Source organism: Pelophylax lessonae, assembly GCF_965119305.1.
Source record: "Pelophylax lessonae genome assembly, chromosome: 4".
Classification (NCBI taxonomy): domain Eukaryota; kingdom Metazoa; phylum Chordata; class Amphibia; order Anura; family Ranidae; genus Pelophylax; species Pelophylax lessonae.
Window position 1 is genome coordinate 88,023,328 of NC_138771.1, and position 19,716 is coordinate 88,043,043.

The 19,716-nt window shown below is 46.8% G+C and overlaps 1 protein-coding gene across 7 annotated transcripts in view; it reads left to right on the top strand.

Annotated features, from left to right (window-relative positions):
• Nucleotides 1-19,716, top strand: part of DMXL2 (Dmx like 2) — a 429,248-nt gene that overhangs the window by 127,639 nt on the left and 281,893 nt on the right. For all 7 annotated transcript variants that reach the window (XM_082252816.1, XM_082252819.1, XM_082252821.1 and 4 more), the window contains exon 11: nucleotides 2,610-2,872. In XM_082252816.1, the coding sequence (XP_082108942.1) occupies nucleotides 2,610-2,872 (263 nt within the window). The remainder of the gene's footprint in view (nucleotides 1-2,609; nucleotides 2,873-19,716) is intronic.

Consider the following 19,716-nt stretch of genomic DNA (forward strand, 5'->3'; position numbering starts at 1 on the left):
CCCCCAGTCCGGCCAGCGAGCGCGTGCAGACCGCAGCTTGGAGCTAGGTTGGCTGCAACATAGCCCCACTGGACGGGGGCTGGCCTGCGTTAAACGTCTCGCGAGGATGCATACGAACTGGCTTCGGCCTGAGTCGAAGCGTTTCCTCCTGGCCCACCACATTAAGATAGAGCGGTGTCATGTCCGGAGCGGTGCCCACCCTGTGCATGTTGTAGTATGTAGCTGCCCCCTCCCCTCTACCCCTGGAGGGTTTTGGGGTGGATGTGGGCAGCTCCCTGGGATGTTTGGACCCCTGGGCTCCCCTCCCAGTTTGCTTCCCCCCCCCAGCTTGGTGGTCTATTGCGGCCCGTGCCCCCCCATCTGCCCACACATCCCCCCTCTTCCCCCCCCTCCCTGTGGCGGCCATACCTTTTTAGGTTAAATGGGGTGCTGCACAGGCGATAAGGGTGGGAGCGTGCCGCCAGCGACCGAACAATCTCCCCTTGGGTGGGGGATGGGCCTGGTGGGGGCACCTGCCAGGGCCCCTCTTCCTGTTGGGATAGTTTTTTACTGGGTTCCCCGGGAGCTGTGTGGCACCGCCATTTTCTTGTAGCCTTGTGTGCTACAGATCGGCGGCCATGTTTGTGTAGCCTCGGTGGCCGTTTTCCTATGGTTTCCCATTGCAAATAGCGGCGGCCATGTTTTGGAGTCAGATAGGCAGTGATTCAGTGGTGGGAAGCCCTTCCTCGGCCTTTAGTGGTGATACAGGGATATTCCTCTTCCTGATCGCTGCATGGTGTGCAGATAGTGTGGGCTGTGTGCTGACCAGTGGTGGTTAGTGTCTTGTGGGGTTTTCTCTCCCTCTTTCTGCTAATACAGTGGTAGTGCTGTGCAGGGCCTTGCTGTGCTGACAGCACAGTGGGGTGTCACTTGCAGTGCTTTTACACTTTTTTGTGCGGGTTCCCCTCTCTATTCATGGAGTCCCTGAAACATGTTTCACCACCTGATCCCCTGTCAGAGGCTGTAGGGCCCTCTGGGGCCCCACAACTTACTGCACTGACGGCAGTCCTTGGTGTCCAAAGTGGACTTGGTCCTGGGCAAACGGGGACCTTCCTTTTCGGTTTAGAAGCGGCCTTTTTGTCCCTCAGGGTCTCAAGACTAGTGAACTAAACCCTTCAGGGCATTCACTGGAGGTTCACTGGAGGTTCCATGAAGTCTTGGCGGGGCAAAGCGAGAGCGAGTTCTACCAGACCTGTGGATAAAAATTCCTCTGAATGAAGAGGGGGCCCCCTCACCCGTATCAGGGGTGGGGGGACATCTTCACTTTTTTCTGGATCCGTGGACCTTCCTAATCCAGGACAAGTGGGTCCACAAAGTCATTCGCTCTGCCTACAAGATTGAGTTTCGATCATATTCCCTGGAAAGGTTCTTCCCTTTCAACCTGCACTTATCCCCAGATCGCCTAAAGGATCTCTATGGAGCAGTGCAAGACTTGTTACTTCAAGGGGTGATTGTTCCTGTTCCGACGACGGAAAGTTTTCAAGGTTTCTACTCAAAACTGTTTATAGTTCCCAGGAAGGAAGGCAAGGTGCTTCCAATTCTGGACCTCAAGGCGCTAAACTGCTTTGTGCAGGTACAGAAGTTTGGAATGGAATCCAAGGGCACGGTGGTGGCGCCCCTACATCAGGGGGATTTTTTCGCCTCTATCGACCTCAAGGACGCCTACCTTCATATCCCAGCAGCAGTAATTGTAGATTTCATCGACTTGGCTGTGTTCACAGAACAGAGGCAGCGTATACACTACGATACACAATGATTTGGCTGTTTTGACAGAACACCGGGTAAGGAGGAAAAAAGTTGTTGCCGCATTAAAGGCGGCCGCGTTCGTTGTTGGTTAGTAGCAGGCGGACTAACAATGTCCACTTATATTGTGTATCGTAGTGTATACGCTGCCATTGTTCTGTCAAAACAGCCAACTTGTCCAAATCTCCAATTATTGCTGCTGGAGAATCACTGGAGTGACGTCGTCTGAGATTTTGACGAGTTAGCTATTTTGACAGAACGCTATATCGCAAGAAATGGCCTTGGCATTGAAGGAGGTAAACCTTCTGGGGCTGAAGTGGGTAATCTATCCAACCACAATGTTTATACACGTCAATATAATATTTGAGAGCTTGAAAAACATTTTTTGAAAATCTGTTGCCTCTAGCTGTCAGATGTACAAAAATTGGAATGTTTGGTTTAAATTAGCAAAGCAGTGCTAAAGCAGAAAAAAAGCTTAGCTTCATTGATCAGGAATATCTTTCTCTTCTCCTGCACAGTTATATAGTAAAAATGGTTAAGCACGTGCAGTATGTATGCCGTAGTTTGTGAAATCGGATACTGGTGAGCTTCTTACTTGTATAGCAATTCCTTTCTCATTGCAATGAACAAATGTAAAATATTAGTCAGTTGGTTATGTTATGATTTTTTAACAGCTGCTCATTTTAGAGCACTATCCTGCACTTTAATTACACTTTGAATTCTCATTTACTCATGGGCCATACATTTTAAATAAAAAAGATTCTATTTTTGTGTGTGTGTGTGCTATTGGTCTGTAAATCATAACTTGATTTTTTGCTTTCTTCTAGGTGAGCCAGAGGGTGGAGGATCTTTGACTGGTTCTCCTGAACATGAAGAAGCAGAGAAGGATTTTAGCACTAAAGCTTCATCACCTAATGCTACCCTGCCTCTACCAACAGTGTTATTAGACCGGAAAATCGAATCCCTTCTCACCGAATGGAACAAAAGCGCAGATATGCTTTTCACTATTCACCCTGTAGATGGTACTTTTCTGTTGTGGCATGTGAACTACTTGGATGAGTTCAATCCAGGAATCTTTAGACAAGTTCAGGTATTTATTTCAGCAGTATTAAAATTTTCCAAGTGTTATGGTTTTACTTTTATGTTCTTTATTACCTTTCGTTATATCTACACTGATTTCAGTTTTTGCAAATTATTATTATACATGATATATATAGCGCCAACAGTTTAAGCAGCGCTTTACAATATGCCTTAGCTTGCATAAAGTAAAGCGTCTCTTTTATGATAGTCTTTAGCCAGATATCAGATGGGTTCTTTCTGCTTCTTGTCTGATAGTGACAACAACATACTGATAAGTTAAGGTTATAACCTAACTGATAAGATAAGTTTCCAACAGTTTTTTGTGAGGGCAAGCTCCACAGTCCTGGCACAACAAATAGGTGATTTACAGCCTATGTGCTTACAGTAGCTTGCTTTTCTCCTGAATTTTACAGTGAGGTGAAGGAAAATCTTAACGGTTACAAGACCATAATAAACATTGGTCCACTTTAATAGTAACGACGGTGGGAGGCCAGTAAACAAAGATAGTACAGGCAGCCTTCTGGGTGGATAACTGGTCTGGTCTTGGATCTGGTCTTTATTCTACAAAAGATTCGGCTGCTAGGTGTAGTTGCTAAACTTACTGTCTGGTGAAAGATCATGGCACTAACATGTACATGCTCAACTGGCAAACGTGCACTTTTGTGCATATTTAGGCCTTATGCATACAGGATGTTTTTTCCTTGCTTGAACGCCTTTGCTTCAGGGGAGGAAAAAGCAGCTTAATAAATGTGTCTAAAGCCTTGTTTTGCTAATGTGTTTAGGCGCATCGATCGTTTGGGTGTTCATTTATTCCATTGGGCTGAATATAAATTTTTTTCTGGCCATTGGAATGAATGAACGCTCAAACGCTAAACCCACACGCTAATTGTTTTTTCCTGCAAAATACTTGTCTCCTGAACGTGCAAGTGTTTTTATTTTTTGTTTTGTCTCTAAATGCCTGTAAATGTCCTTATGTGCATGGACACTTAGGCTTAAATAGAAGGGCATTTAGAGGCAAAAAAAACCCTCCAACCCCCTGTAAAAGCAGCGTTTTAGATGGCCAGTGTTCATGAGCCTTAGAAATGACTTTTAGTGCTTTGCAGACATCCTAAACTAGAATTAAAGCCAATGATGGATATGAGCAGGGGTTCCCCATAAGTAAGCTCTAGTGGGTGGAGTAAAATGCATTGTGGACGTGGCCTGGTGGGGGTCCAGGCTGAGACTGCCACTTGTCTACACACAACAGGTCTTGTTCTGATGTGCGACTCCTGGGATCTTCTGCTTTTATCTGTCACTGTCTGGAGCGTAGGTGAGCTCCATCCCAGCCAACACTCACAACATCAGGCACAGGACTACTACTAACAGCCTGAGAGGCTCACTTACATTACATGAGTTTGTAGAAATAAAGCCAAACCAACTGATTGGCTCTTCTTCCTAGAAAGCTTAGCCAGAGAATTGTCTCGACTTCAAGTGATTGTAAAGTCTTGTTTTGTTTTTTAATAACAAGCATGTTATACTTACAGTTGGTTTTCACAAAGTGGCCTGGATCCTCCTCTTCTCGGGTCCCTCTTCGGTGCTCCTGGCCCTCCCTCCTGTTGAGGGCCCTCACAGCAAGCAGCTTGCTGTGGGGGCACCCGAGCCGCGCCACAGCTCCCGGTTTCTTTTAGACACGGACCCGCGACCTGGCCCCACCCCCTCTCCCCTATTTGGCTGACTGACTGACTCTGACAGCAGTGGGTGCCATTTCACCACGCTGCTGTCTCATCCAATGAGGAGGGAGTCCCGGGCAGCTGAGAAACTCCTGCAAAATCGCTGGATAAAGATGGGCTCAGGTAGTTATTAGGGGGGCTGAGGGGGCTGCTGCACACCAAAGGTTTTTTTTTTTTTATCTTAATGCATAGAATGCATTGGGATAAAAAAAAAACTTTCTGCCTTTACAATCCTTTTCAATACAACCAGCTTGTCGGATTTTTTTTTTTTATATGAATAGCCAGCAGCAGTAATCATTGTATTCTGACAGCAGGGAAACCTCCCATTGTCAGAATGCAATAGCGCAGCAGGAGGGACTCAGTGTTGATGGGAAATCAAGTGTTTTTTTGTTGAAGGTAAGAAAGCGGTTTAATGTATGGCCATCCTTAGTGACTCAGCCTAGCCCAACTTCACCTATGAGTGAGACATCAATTTTTAGATGGACTTGCCCTTTGACAAGAAACAATACCGTAGGTAACAAACCTAAAATTGTTACTGTTACTTTGCTTTCCTTCCTCCAATACAGGGATGGGGAACCTTTTTTCTGCCAAGGGACATTTGGATATTTATAACATCATTCGGGGGCCGTGCAAAATGATCAACTTAAAAATTTGTAGTCGCCATTTATATGATGTCCCACCACTTTTATAGTTTTAATAACTAACTATCCAGTGTGTGTTAACACTTTCGCCTCCCTGGCACTGACTATCCTCTGAGCCGGCCCTGATTGGGAATGCAAAGCAGTCCTGAAAAAAATGCACGCCAGCCGTGTCATGGTAGATACATAAACGCAAGCTCACTGACACACACATGCTCACTACAGACAAGCTCAATACACAGTCTGCAACTGCCCTCAGCACAATCTGCAATTACCACAATGCAATCTGCAATCCCCCAATCCCCACAACTCAATCTGCAGTCCCTCACCCCCCAAAAAGCACAATGCAATCCCTCACCCCCCCCCCCCCCAAAAGAAAACACAAGGCAATCGCTCACCCCCCAAAAAACACAATCTACAATCCCTCAACCTCCCAAAACACAATCTGTAATCTCCCACTAAAAAATCTGCAATCCGTATTGCCCCTCAATCCCCCAAAACACAATCTGCAAACCCCACAATATAATCAGACAGATCGTGTGAAAGGGGCTTTCACACAGATGCACTGCACTTTACCTGCTGGCAGGTACTGCTGACTGGTACTGCCGGTGGGTACTGCTGGCGGGTTCTGCCGGTGGGTACTGCTGGCTGGTACTGTGCTGTGGGTACTGCTGGCTGGTACTGTGCTGTGGGTACTACTGGCTGGTACCGCTGTGGGCACTGCTGACTGGTACTGCTGGCTCAGGCTGGTACACTGCTGACTGGTACTGCTGTGGATATGGCTGGGGGTACTGCTGGCTCAGGCTGGTACTGCTCATTGGTACTGTGCTGTCGGTACTACTGGCTGGTACTGCTGTGGGCACTGCTGGCTGGTACTGCTGTGGGCACTGCTGGCTGGTACTGCTGGTACACTGCTGGTTTAGGCTGGTACTGCACTGCTTGCTGGTACTGTGCTGTGGGTACTGCTGGCTGGTACTACTATGGGTACTGCTGGATGGTACTGCTGTGGGTCCTGCTGGCTCAGGCTGGTACTGCTGTGGGTACTGCTGGATGGTACTGCTGGCTCAGGATGGTACTGCTGTGGGTATTGCTGGCTTAGGCTGGTACTGCTGGGTGGTAATGCTGCGGGTACTGCTGGCTCAGGCTGGTACTGCTTTGGGTACTGCTGGCTCAGGTTGGTACTGCTGGATGATACTGCTTGCTTAGGCTGGTACTGCTGTGGGTACTGCTGGCTCAGGCTGGTACTTCTGGGTGGTAATGCTCTGAATACTGCTGTGTGTGTGCTTCTGGCGGGAAATGCTGACTAGAGAAGAGCGGCCCTGTGCTGGATGAAGAAAAAGCCGATGCTTCCTGTCTCCTGTCTGTCTGTCTCCTCACAGGCAGGTGGAGTGCATTCGATATCACTCCGTCTGTGACTCAAACTGTCAGGACGGAGCCGGAACTATAAAGGAAACATCGGCTCTGTTCTCACCGCTCCGCTGGCATACACAGGCTCAGCGGCACAGGAGGGGGCGGACGCAATATGCGGCCCGCGGGCTGCAGGTTCCCCTCCCCTGCTTAAATATAATGTGACCGTTTCTAAATTTGATTATCTCGGATTACTCTTTGTGTTTATTTTCTATTAATGATGGAAGAAAATTGTTTAGCATTAGAAAAGACACAACTTTTCATTTTTGCTGCCTATCAGCATAGGACAATTCTATTGCAAGATAGGTTTTGACCAGATCAATCCTTTACCACTTTCTCTACTATCTTTTAGCCAAGAGACTGTTGCAGATGACTTGATGGCGAATTTTAGCATTTATTCTATCACAATCCATTTTTCTCTGTCGCTCATTGACAGACGCAGTCCTCTTGATTAATAACACATTGGGTTATACTGCCCTCTACAGGAGTAGGACACTAGACGGAAGGAAAACGTTCTGGCCACACCTTAGGGGCAGTCCCAGAGGGTATATCCTCTCTCTCTGCTACAGGAAGTCAGTTTTTTCTGTCTAGTTAGGAGTAAGGACCTAAGTTCCTTGCTGGGATCTTGGTCCTGGCAAGATTTTTTAGAAATCTTTTTTATTAGGCAGTTTTTTTTCTCCAGTGTTCCTGTGAGAACTTCAAGCAAGTATGCTGAAACTGAGCAACGGGCTGGATGTTGAGATCCAGTGGTCACTCCAGTCAGCCTGCGAGCGCGTGCAGGCTCTAGCTCCGCGCTGGGTTGGCCGCGACATAGTCCCACTGGACGGGGACTGACCCTGCGAGTTAAACGTCTCACCTTGACGCCAACGACCAGTTGGAAACTGAGTCACGGCGTCCGTATTGGTCGACAGCCCCTCCACCTCGGTGGAGAGGGGTTCTGTCGGGAGTTGGCGCCCGCCTGGTTCCGGTATGGTGAGTAGAATGGTCCCCCTTTCCCCCTTGTCGGGTTGGTTGGTGGACGCGGGCCCCTCCTTAGGATGGTCGGAAGCTCAGGTTTCTGGGTCCCCTCTCTATCCTGTAACAGGTCACAGATCCCCCAATTGAGTGTGATTTTGTGAATAAGAAACCAGGAGGCTTGGTTTGGGAGCTGACTATCTAAAGTCACTGTATACGTGGGCACTGTTAAGGGATCATGACTGAAGTCAGTGACATTACTGTGATGATGGCCATGTATAAGGGTGATAGCATCCTACCTGATAAGGTTGCAATACAGGCCGATGCCTGTGCCTGGACTACCGCCATCCGCAGGCCGCCATCCTCCCGCAGATCGCGATCCTCCCACAGGCCGCCATCCTCCCACAGCTCCCCGCAGGCCGATAGCAGGCCGCTGCCATCTTCCACAGGCCACCACCATTTCCCCGCAGGTCGCGCGGGGCCGCCATCTTGGCGTAGCCTCGTGTCTCCAGCATGGGGGGGGTCATTTTGGAAGTGACCAGTTACCTCGTGGAGAAGCATGGAAGGCGCCGGAAGGCGTGTAAAGGGGCGGAGCCGCCTCCTTTACCCGGGAAAAGTGCCAAAAGACTTCCTGTCTGTAAGAAGACAGCGCTGAGGCAGGTTGATAGAAACTTCTGTGCATCAGGTGGTGAGCCTTGGGGTCTCTCTCTCTCTCTCTGGGGTCCAAAAAAGCAGGTAACACTAAGGGGCGCTGTTGCGCTGGGGGATTACAAAAAAAAAAAAAAAAGTTTTTTCTTTGCAATTATTTTTTGTTCGCTGGCAAGTGTCTTGTATAATCATGGACCCTGCCACACATGTATCCCCACCTGATCCCCTCGAGGTGGCCGCAGGACCCTCCAGTACCCCACTGGTTATTGATGCATTATCAGCAGTTTTGGAGTCTTTGGTATCCCGGGTGGAGGTAGCCTGTCAGGGACGGGGGTCAAGAAAGCGACCCCCGCCTACCCCTATTTCATCTGATACTTCAGATACAGATTCTGAGCTGGTCACTGCAGCTGCAGGTCCCTCTGCTGGGGCTGTTGTCTCAGGTAATGTCTCCTCAGACAGTGAGGAGGACGTATCTGCCTCCGCCATAGCACAAGAAGAAGCGCTGGTGGATGCACTAGTTGTGTCTGTCCGGGAAACCTTAAGACTTGAGGTTACACCGGCAGAGGTAACCGAGATGGAAATTCCTTTTGGTACTAGTAAGCGTGCCAAGATGGCGAAGGTTTTTCCTTTACCCAAATGTTTTGGCAATAAAATTAAAGAGGAATGGGATCATCCGAAACGAGCCCTTGCTGTTTCTAAACGCATTGCTAGGCGTTATCCGTTTGAGGAATCCCTCATTAAAAAATGGACGGTACCACCAGTGGTGGACCCACCAATTTCCAGACTAAATAAAGCCTCTGTTATCCCGTTGGAGGACGCTCCGTCCTTTAAGGATCCGGTGGATCGAAAAGTGGAAGCGGAATCCTGCACCATTTTTTCCCTGATAGGGTCAACCTTTAGGCCAGTGGTTGCCATTGGTTTAGTTTCACAAACATTGACAGAATGGGCCAAATTGTTACGCCATGACTTAAAGGGGAGAAGTATCCCCCCGGCAGCATCTGATTTGATGGAACAAATTATACAAGGACTACAGTTCATCTGTGACGCCGCCCTGGATGCCACTCTCTTGTTAGGGCATGCATCGATGTCAGCAGTGGTCCTCAGACGTGTGTTGTGGTTAAAGTGCTGGTCGGCGGATCTAGGTTCCAAGAAAGCTTTGACTAATCTCCCTTTTCAGGGGGATCGCCTGTTTGGGGCCACCTTAGATGAGATTATAAAGGATGTCACTGGGGGAAAGAGCACTTTTTGCCACAGACTGCTAAGGGCAAGGGACCTCGCAACAGGCGAGGACCTTCCTTTTCCGCTCATAAAAGGTTTGTTTGCTCCGCTGGGGCGAGCGAGAAGGGCTCCAAAGCCCCCTCAGGGGGTTTCAGAGGGCGCTGGTCGGGTAAACAAAAATCCGACTCAGCCAAACCTGAAGATAAAACCAACACAGCCTGAAGGTGCGCCCCCACTCATTTCTGGGGTGGGGGGACGTCTTCACCAGTTTCCAGATCCAGGGCTTTCCTGAATCCCGTACAAAGGGGTTCAGGAGGTCATACGGTCGGGATACAAGATCGAGTGTCGATCACTTCTACCGGTGCGATTCTTCCCTTCCAACATTTGTATGCTACAGGGAGCGGTAGTTTCCGTTCCTTGAGCAGGACGTTTTCTTCACTTTTTGCAAAGATCATTCCCAGTTCCCTCCAGGAATCGGATCCGGGTGAGCGAGCGGACCAGGGAGTCTCTGGTCTGGTGGCCTCGGTCTCCAATGCTCAGCCAGAGGAAGTTACTACTTCCGATAGAGTCCAAGTTTCTGATAAATGTGTGGGAACTCAGATCGATCAGACTTTGTCTGATTTTCTGGACCGAGCAGCTCTAGGGCAGCCCGGTTCGGATCCAGTCAGACAGTGCCACGGCTGTGGCTTAAGTCGAGCACCAAGGATTTCACCAGCTGTGCCTTCATTGGGGCACCCCGGAGGTGGATCTGTTGGCATCTCGGCTCAACAGGAAGGTGCGGAGGTTTGTAGCCCGCACCCCCGCGATCCTCTAGCGGACGCAGCAGACGCGCGGATCGCCCCGTAGGGGCAGTATCAGCTACTGTATGTCTTCCCTCCTCTCAAGTTGCTGTTGAAGCTTCTCCGCAGGATAGAGGTGGAGGTAATGCCAGTTATCCTGGTAATTCCGGACTAGCCTCGTCAAGCCGGGCACGCCGACTTGGGCAGACTGGTCGCGGACGATCCTTGGAGGAGGATCTGCGATCTCAGGGACCGATCTTCCATCTTGCTTTACAATCGCTGGCTTTAACGGCCTGGCCATTGAGACCCAGGTACTGGAGGACAAGGGATTGTCAGCTTCAGTTATTCCTACTCTAATTAAAGCAAGGAAAGCGACTTCTAGCAAAGTCTATTATCGCACATGGAAGGTTTATATTGCGTGGTGTGAATCCCTTGGATTTCTCCCTCGTACCTATTCTGTGACCCGAATCTTGGCTTTTCTGCAACGGGGTTGAGCAGAAGCTGTCCTTGAGCACTATCAAGGGTCAGGTTTCAGCGTTAGCAATCTTCTTTCAGAAACCTTTGGCTACTCATTCCTTGGTGCGGAATTTCATCCAGGGAGTGCGGCACCTGGCTCCGCCGGTGCGCGCGCCCTTACCGCCCTGGGATCTTAATCTGGTGTTGTCGGTTCTTCAGAAACCTCCCTTTGAAGATATCGGGGAGATTCCCTTGCTTACTTTATCCCAGAAGGTGGCCTTCGTGGTGGCTATCACTTCTGCACGCAGGGTATCAGAACTGGCTGCATTATCTTGTCGTTCCCCATATCTGGTGGTTCATAGGGATAAGGTGGTTCTTCGTCCGAATCCATCCTTCCTTTCTAAAGTGGTTTCAGAGTTTCATCTGAATGAAGATATTGTATTACCTTCCCTGTGTCCTAAGCCCAGTCATCCTCGGGAGTTTGCGTTACATTCCTTGGATGTGGTTCGGGCAATCAGGGTATACCTGAAGACTACGGACTTGTTTCGTAAAACGGATTCACTTTTTGTGATCACGGATGGCCCCAAAAAGGAAGGGGAAGGGGAGCCTCATCACCTCCCGAGAAAACCCCAAGAAAGAGGATGATTGCGCATCCTGAGCAGACCTCAATCAGTTATCCCGGCTGGCAAAAGTCAGTGTGAATGGTATGCTTGAGACCTTGTATTACAACGAAGCGATAGTGGACCATGTGGAGATTCTCAGTCGGGCGACTGCATTTTAGTTAAGGAAAAGCGATTGTCGTTTGAATTACCTCTTTGTGTCGAGAGTCTTGGACCCCTTACCAGATTCTCAAAACCTTACCTTACCCTCTGTGTCTGTCTAAAATTTCAGGAAGGGATGCTCAAAGGTAACAAAATTGGGTTATTGCGGTGTCTGCGTCTTTAAGTGTCAAAATTATAAACGAATAAGTTATTGACAGTGTCTGTCAGTGCATGGCAGCCTTCCAGTGAAGAAGAATAGACACTGACACCGTAATATTTAGTACTTTGCTTAACTGTTGTTCTGCTTTAAGATGGGTAAAGTCCCTGGTAAGGGACCTCTGCCCAATGTACCTGAGCCTTCACATTATATAAAGAGAGCGGAGCAAATGACATAGGAGTTAAAAAAAAATGTTTTTCTTAACATGTAAAGAGTATGTTATGAGAATCTTTCCCTGGTATGATTATTATGTAGACCCATGGATTTATAATTTAGGAAAATGGAGTGAAAATTGTCCCTTTCCACGGGATGGAGAGAATGATGAGTTCCACATGAAAATAGTGAAGGGATTGTGTTTGGGGGAACGAGAAGCACTCCCATGGTTTTCAGGTAATCCAGAGTGGGGCATGAGGTATTTGAGAGTGGGGGGACTAAATTGGTTGTAGTACCCACAGGTATTTTCTAATGTTCCCTCAGCCCCTGGACCATCCACAGCTAGTTATGATGCAGTATACTCCTCTCTCCCACTAGAGAAAGAGGAGGATTTAAGACAAAATCATACTGCCTCAATTTGTAATAGCATTGGTCTCTGGATGGTAGAAGTTTCAGAGCAATGAGAGTTGTTTGAATATCGAAAACTATAAGCTGACCGCTCAGATTGTAAAATTGCAGTAACGTAAGGTGTGTGTGTGTGTGTGTCCAAATTCTCGCAGCTAGCTAATGTTGAGGACATGTTGCTTGTATGAAGATGTTGAATGCTTGTTGTATTGTCTTTATCAAATGACAGTGTTACCTGAATAAAGACAGAAGGTAACGCTAAGTATGGTTGATTTGTAACATACGTTTTGTTACTTGTGTTTGAGGGCCTTTGTAAGGTTAATATTGGAAGAGTTAAGTCATGAAACTACAGCAAACGTTCTGTAAAGTTGTAAATGCGAAAAGTAAGAAATACAGAAGGGTTATATTGTAGGTACTGAAACTGAGAAAATGGCATATGAGAAAAGTGAGCCTTTGTATGTTTAACGGAAAAAATCTATTTGTATTAGAGATGGCGGCAGTCTTTGGAAGTCTGTTTGCCTGTGTGGCTGTCCAGATTCCTCCCACCTTCCCTTCACATGTTTGTGTGTCTGTGTAAAAAAAGGGAGAGAGAGATGGGGAGATTATTACAGACATTTATGTTTGAGGGTCTATGTAAGTTTATTATTAGGAGAGATAAATAATCAAATTAAGTTGAACGTTTTATAAAGCGTTTCTGTATACGAGGATAGAAGCCTTTGTAGAAAGTTTTTGAATGTTTAACTGAGAAATCATTTGTACAGCTGTCCCCCATACGTAAAGGAACATGTCACAGGCAGGTATGAGCAAAGAGCAAGTCTTGATGCCCCACTCTGTTGACTGGGGGAATCAAGTTTAAGTCATTATGTAGCACATGAGGTGACCAGACCCCGTCAGTCTTCAGTCGCAGTGTATATACCCCAAATTGTACCCCTGGGCTTGACACTCTCAGCATAAGTAGGATGAAAACGGCCACAGAAGCGACCAATGGGCACACAGGTCAAATGTCCACTTCCACCGCAAAGACTCCCGGTGCCAGAAACCAAACTCTTGTCCTGTCTTTCAACTCAGCTGTGACAGACTGGTTTCGCACAATAATCCAGACTTATAGTCTCACTTTGGCGGACTGCCAGCAGCTCCTACTGACTATTTTGAATGCAGAGGAGAAACACGGAATAAGCCAAGCAGGTTTAAAGTATGTTGAAGAATTAAGGAAAAAAAACAGCTGTGGCCCCATTGGGTGGGTTACAGATCGAAAATGAAGAGAGAATCTGACCGTAGAATGAAACCGTAAGTAATGTGAACATTTTAACTGTTGCAGCTTTTCAAGTTATAAGGTATCTAGAAGAAAAGCTAAATTGTGCCAAGAGGCTGTAAAAATACCTGGGATTCAGGGTGTCACAAGGCCAGAGATAATTGGGAAAGGGCAGGAAAGAAGCTGCTTGCCAGATCCCTGCCCCAACATGGGAGCAGCAGGATTCTGCCGGCTAAAGGATGAGATCCACTATGCCGGCTATGCAGTGGTTACACAGGAGACAGTGATGGAGGCAGGAGCCTTACCACAGAAAGCTGAGCTAACCCGGGCATTACAACTCACTGCCGGACTAAGACTGAATGTTTATGTGGACTCAAAGTATGCCTTCCTGACTCTCCATGCTCATGGAGCCCTGTATAAGGAAAGAGGCCTCATTACTTCTGGAGAGAAGAGCATCAAATATGGGAAAGAAATACTGGAACTCTTGGAAGCAGTATGGTCCCCCTCTTAAGTTGCAGTGATCCACTGTGGAGGCCAACAGAAGGGAGACTCTCAGGTAGCTAGAGGCAACATCACAGCAGACCAAGGGGCCAGGAATGCAGCATTCCAGCGGCCCCCACAACAGATAATGGCCCCCCTGTTCCCAGTACCACTCTCTGAATGGGATCTAATCTACACAAAGACAGAAAAAGAATGGATAGAGACTGAACCTGGAAAGTACAGGGAAGACCAGTGGTACCAGTTGCAGGATGGATGAATTGTCATCCCAGCTGCAATGGCAACTGAGTTAGTGACAGAATTCCACAGGGGAATACACATAGGCAAAACTGCTATTGAAAAGGCCCTAGAGAGACATTTTATACTCCCCAGCTACCCACACTGGCACAAGCTTAAGCCAGCAGATGCCTACAATGTGCCTTAACCCCAGACAAGGGCCTGTACCAATTCCCAGAGTACAAGCTGTAAGAGCCTCACCGATGGAAGAATTACTGGTTGACCTCACTGTAATGCCTCTTTCAGGAGGATACAAATATTTTCTGGCGGCCGTCTGCACCTATTTGGGCTGCGTAGAGGCCTGGCCCACACTATTTGAGACTACAAAAGAATTGGTCAAGTACCTGCTCTATGTAATCCCCAGATATGGAATCCCCTCATCCATAGGCTCAGACAACGGCCCAGCTTTTGTTCACAAGTGCCTCCAAGAATTTGCAACAGCACTCAAGATCACTTGGAAACTGTACACCGTATATCGACCTCAAAGTTCTGGGAAAGTAGAAAGGGTGAATCGCACCCTAAAATCGCAACTGGCCAAACTCTGTCAGGAGACCCAAATGAAGTGGACCTTGATTCTGCTGAGAATTCAGAGTACTCCAACAAGGAGGACAAAATTGTTCCCTTCCCTTTTTGAAGTACTAAATGGTAGGCATCATAAGACAAGGGAGAGTTATATCAGATAGGGGGGTGATGTACCTTGAACCGTTACAGAAATTAGGGGAGAATATGCAGGACATAGGGAAATGGGTTCAGGAAAAACTCCCCATAAGTCTGTTAAACCCAGTCCATCCCTTTGTGCCAGGAGATACAGTATGAGTGAAAGAGTGGAACACAACCACCTTAGAGCAAAAATGGAGGGGTCCTTATACTGTTCTACTTTCAACCTCCACAGCCATTAAGGTAGCCGAGGTGACCCCCCCCCCCTAGATACTCCACTCCAGGGTAAAGCGAAATGCTGACCACACAGACTCCTGACTGAACAGTAGACCCTCAGGACCTGTCAAAGTTAAAACTTCTAACACATACAGTATATCACAAAATTGAGTACACCCCTCACATTTTTGTAAATGTTTTATTATCTTTTCATGTGACAACACTGAAGAAATTACACTTTGCTACAATGTAAAGTAGTGAGTGTACAGCTTTTGTAAATATTTACAAAAAGGTGAGGGGTGCACTCACTTTTGTGAGATACTGTACCTGGAAGCTGTTGGGTCAACGTACGGCGAAAGAATAGGACATCTGATTTCTGCTAGCTCTGCTCTAGTCACACCCGGAAACTGACTGGTCAACGCACAGCCGAAACTGGAAATATTCATCAATATGATGTTTGTTAGAAATGCTTTAATAAGTTTACTGGTAGCCATAGTAATAATACTGGAATTACCCGTAAGGGTGGAGGGCACATCATGTGACCCGTGTATCAAAACTTCTAAGGTAGGCCCCATACCCACCAAAATGTTGCTGTGGCATTCATATTACAAATGTGAAGGCGTGGTAAATGGCATCTGCGTGCATAATGAAACCACCTATTCAATGTGCACTGCAGGGGACCAGGTAACCTATTATGATCCCACCTATGCACCCACCAAAATGTGGTTAGCCGTTCTGAGCTTTGGCTCCACAGGCAAGCTGAACCATACTCTGATAAGCAACCCCAATGCAGCAGCGAGCTTGGTTTTTGATGTGTGTTCTGCCATTAACCTCAATCGCTTCCCCAGGAGAGGTTACGGGGGATTAGGATGGGAAAGAGAGTACCTGGCAAATGACAGATACATCTGTTCAGAGCGGTTGGGAACAAGCTGTCATAACAAGGACTGGAACGATTGCCCCCAGTGGGGGTGTGTCGATTGGGGAACATGGGGAAAGAAGGTTGCTATCCTGCAGTCACCCCTGCCTGACCTGTTTCAGTAGGGAGTTGGAAAGACAATGAATGGCCCCCTGAACGTATTGTCCAATATTATGGCCCCGCCACCTGGGCGGAGGATGGATCGTATGGTTACCGTACCCCTACCTAATATGCTTAACCAAATTATCAGGCTACAAGCTGTATTAGAAATCATTACTAATGAGTCTGCAAATGCTTTTAAATTACTAGCTAAGCAAGAAACTAAGCTACCGGTATTTACCAGAATAGGGTTGCTTTAGATTACTTGCTAGCTGCAGAGGGAGGGTGTGTGGTAAGTTACACCTGAGTAATTGCTGTCTGAGGATTGATGATAATGGGAAAGTAATTGAGGGGGTTACTTACAAGATAGGAAAGCTAGCTTACGTGCCCGTATAGACCTGGGATCGGTTTAATGTGGGCAGTTGGTTTGGGGATTGGTTCCCAAATACAAGTGGGCTAAAAACCATGTTAGGGGTAGCAATGGCCATACTGGCCACCTGCATTTTTCTTCCTGGTCTAATTCCCCTGTGGCTAGGTCTATCTGAGGTTTTATTGAGGCCACTGTAGAAAGGAAGACAGTGGGTCATGTAATGGCCATGTGGAAGTGCCAACCATTAGCTTCCTAGTATGAACTAGAACTAACATAACTCCTTCCAACGTCCGAGAGGTTTCCCCCCTGAATTTTGTGTTTTGCAATGATGCCATGTAATACTTAGTCTCCGCTCAAACTCTCGCTACGATAGCATCAAAGGGGGGAATGTGGCATCACCTGGAAAGCCTTCTAAAATGGCGGATAAATTAGCAAAACAAAATGGTACACTGACGATCCCTGTAGTACTACAAGGGTACAGGGACAGTCAACCTGCGTATTTTAGACCCCCCTTCTATCTTTTTTTTTTTTTTTTTATCTCTTTCTCTCTATTCTCCTGTAACTAAGGACAATACAGATAAGTGTGAATCCAGGAATGGTAATTGCCATAGATAAATGTTACAAGGAACATCTGTATGAGAAGGATATGTATTGCTTGCCAAACTAGTTAGGGAAATATGTATCTGTGTGATGTAACTGCTGTTGTTTTATATATGGAATGTACACTTTTATTTAGTCACTTGGCAAATGGGCATGAGCCGGGGTAAGTAATTTTTGCTAGTGAATAAAAAGGTTTGTTATCCTGAAGTTTGCGTCCGAAATCCATTTCTGGTTTCCAACAACTGTTTGCTGCTACACTTTCTGCTTTCATTTCTGTGTGCGGCCATCAGCAATGCAGCTTCACCCACTTGTGCTTTTGAGGCTGTTCTAATGCTTGTGTTTTCCTACTGCAGAGTAATGGGGTCAGGGGTGTTTTACGCACAGAGAGAAAGAAACAGATTAGCTTGAGGGCCTCCTGGCATTTACATGCTGCTGTGCACAGCTTGGTAGAATAACCAACCAACATGGACTTGCTATTTAAAAATAGGTTTTGTAACTCTTTTGGTGCCAGCCATTTAGAAAAAAAATCTGATATGGTCAAGCCTTCACAGTAGAGTCAAGTAGTTAAAGTGTAACTCTGCTTTTGTTGAGAAAAAAAAAACATTCCTCTCTAGGTGATATATGTGCATTGCAAAGATTTTAACAAACTGTTGTTCTGAGAAAGTCTCTGTTTGTTCCTATGTGCTCCTATGGGAAAGTGAGTCTATTGGGAGTGGTTTCATAATTCTTATTCGGCTGTGGCAGCTAAAGGGCACTAATGAGGAAATCTGCTGGTCCTGCATCCCTTCAAGCTCCATTAACATCTGAGCGTATCATTTTTTGGGTGTTTTCAGGTGTTTTTTTTGCAGGTGTTTTGAGGCAGGCATTGACATCTAACAAAAATGCTTGTATCCTGCCAAAAAAGAAGCTCATGTTTTTTAAACTTCAGGCATTTTGCTTCAGGTGACAAAACGCTCATATGTGAACAGGGGCCCCCCTGAAATGAAGGGATTTTGCTTGTTGGGAGTTTTGAGACTTCAGAGATGAGCGTTTACGAGCTGAAAAAAAGCTCAGGTGTGAACCGGGCATTAGACATGTTCCTATTGGGAGTATCTTACCAAAAATTACATTTGTCTTCCAGGGGATGCCAGAAATCTGGCTTGTATCTTAGTGCAGACTTCTGGTAAAATTGGTGAGTCAATTACACAAGCAGGAAATTATGTTTCGGGGGGGGGGGAGGGGGGCATTCTGTACACATTCTGTGTACAAAACAACTCCAGGTAGCCATATTGTATTACATTTCAGAAAACGGCTGAAGATTGAAAAGGAAAGGTCATTTTTAATATTAAATTAAAAAATTATTTTTGTCGCACTTGTATACGCTATATTGTTTTTTCTTTATTTTTTTTTCCCTACCCTTTCTGTTCAGATTTTGGGAAAAAATCTGGATCTGGTTGTAAGGGATGTGGTTATATAGCACTACTTTGCAACATTTCATTTAACTGTTGGGCTCAAGGTCTAGAGCTATCAGCACAGCCCCAGGTGTGACCCAGTCTTTGAAGACTGACTTCTTGAGTAGGCTGTGTGGGCCAAGCACATGGGGCTCCCTCATGATTGGAACCATTGGGTGCTGTTTTAAATTCCCACTTCAACCCAGTTTCATCATGGAATTAGTTAATGTTGAATGATTGAGCACTTAACTCATGTGATTGAAGTGTTGCAGTGCGGTCCGCAGGCTTTCCTGCCAGTGTTGAAGAAGCTCCTTCCTGCTGCTATTACTGTCTGCAAGTGACACCTAGATCTCCTCCTCAGTCACCTGATCTTCCCCTGGTACCCATCAGCCAGATTTGTGAGTATTTGAGGCCTTGTCTTGGAAGCAGAGCTATGTTGTCCCCACTTTGCAGTACAACATGTCAGATCCTAGACATACGGGGACCAGTCTCACTGTCCTAGTTGTCTCCAGTTCATGGTCCACTAATGGTTACAGTGCTGCCTGCTGTGTGTTGTCTGACTTCTGCAATCATGCAATCAAATGGCACATTATTTTGTGGCCTTGGACTGCTGAGGACAAAAGCATGCTTTCACGCCTTCTCCTGCAGAATCCTTATTTGATCTGTCTACAGCTCCTTTTAGTGGTCTTTGAGCCTTCAGATGCTGAGGCTTCGTTTGAAGTGGAGTCTCAAGTCTTAAGCCTGGTACACACTACACATGCAAGGTTAGTCCAGCGCTCTCACCCACTGAGCTGTTGTGTTCTGACTCCGCCAGAACACTCCAATCAGCGCTCTCTGCCATTGGCTGAAGGTGCTGATCGGGAGTCATCAGCTGCTGGTTTTCCAGCATGCACGTCCATCAGAAGCCCGCTGATTGGCCGGTTTCTATTGGACGGTTTCTTTTGGACAGACAGACATACACACGAGCAGAAGATTGGCAGTTTTTTTCTCTATCGTCCAATGTCTCCCACCATTCTGTTCATGTGTTATGGGGCTTTAGTTCAGCGATCCTTTACCTGAGGAATTGAAGGCTTTAGACTGCTTTGGGTCTTGTTGTCCCAATACACACCACCCTTCATCTTTATAGCTTCTACCAGTGCTGTCCCCAGTTAAGGCTCCTTTAGGGTTCCTAAGATCACCAAGAAGGTTTTAGTGC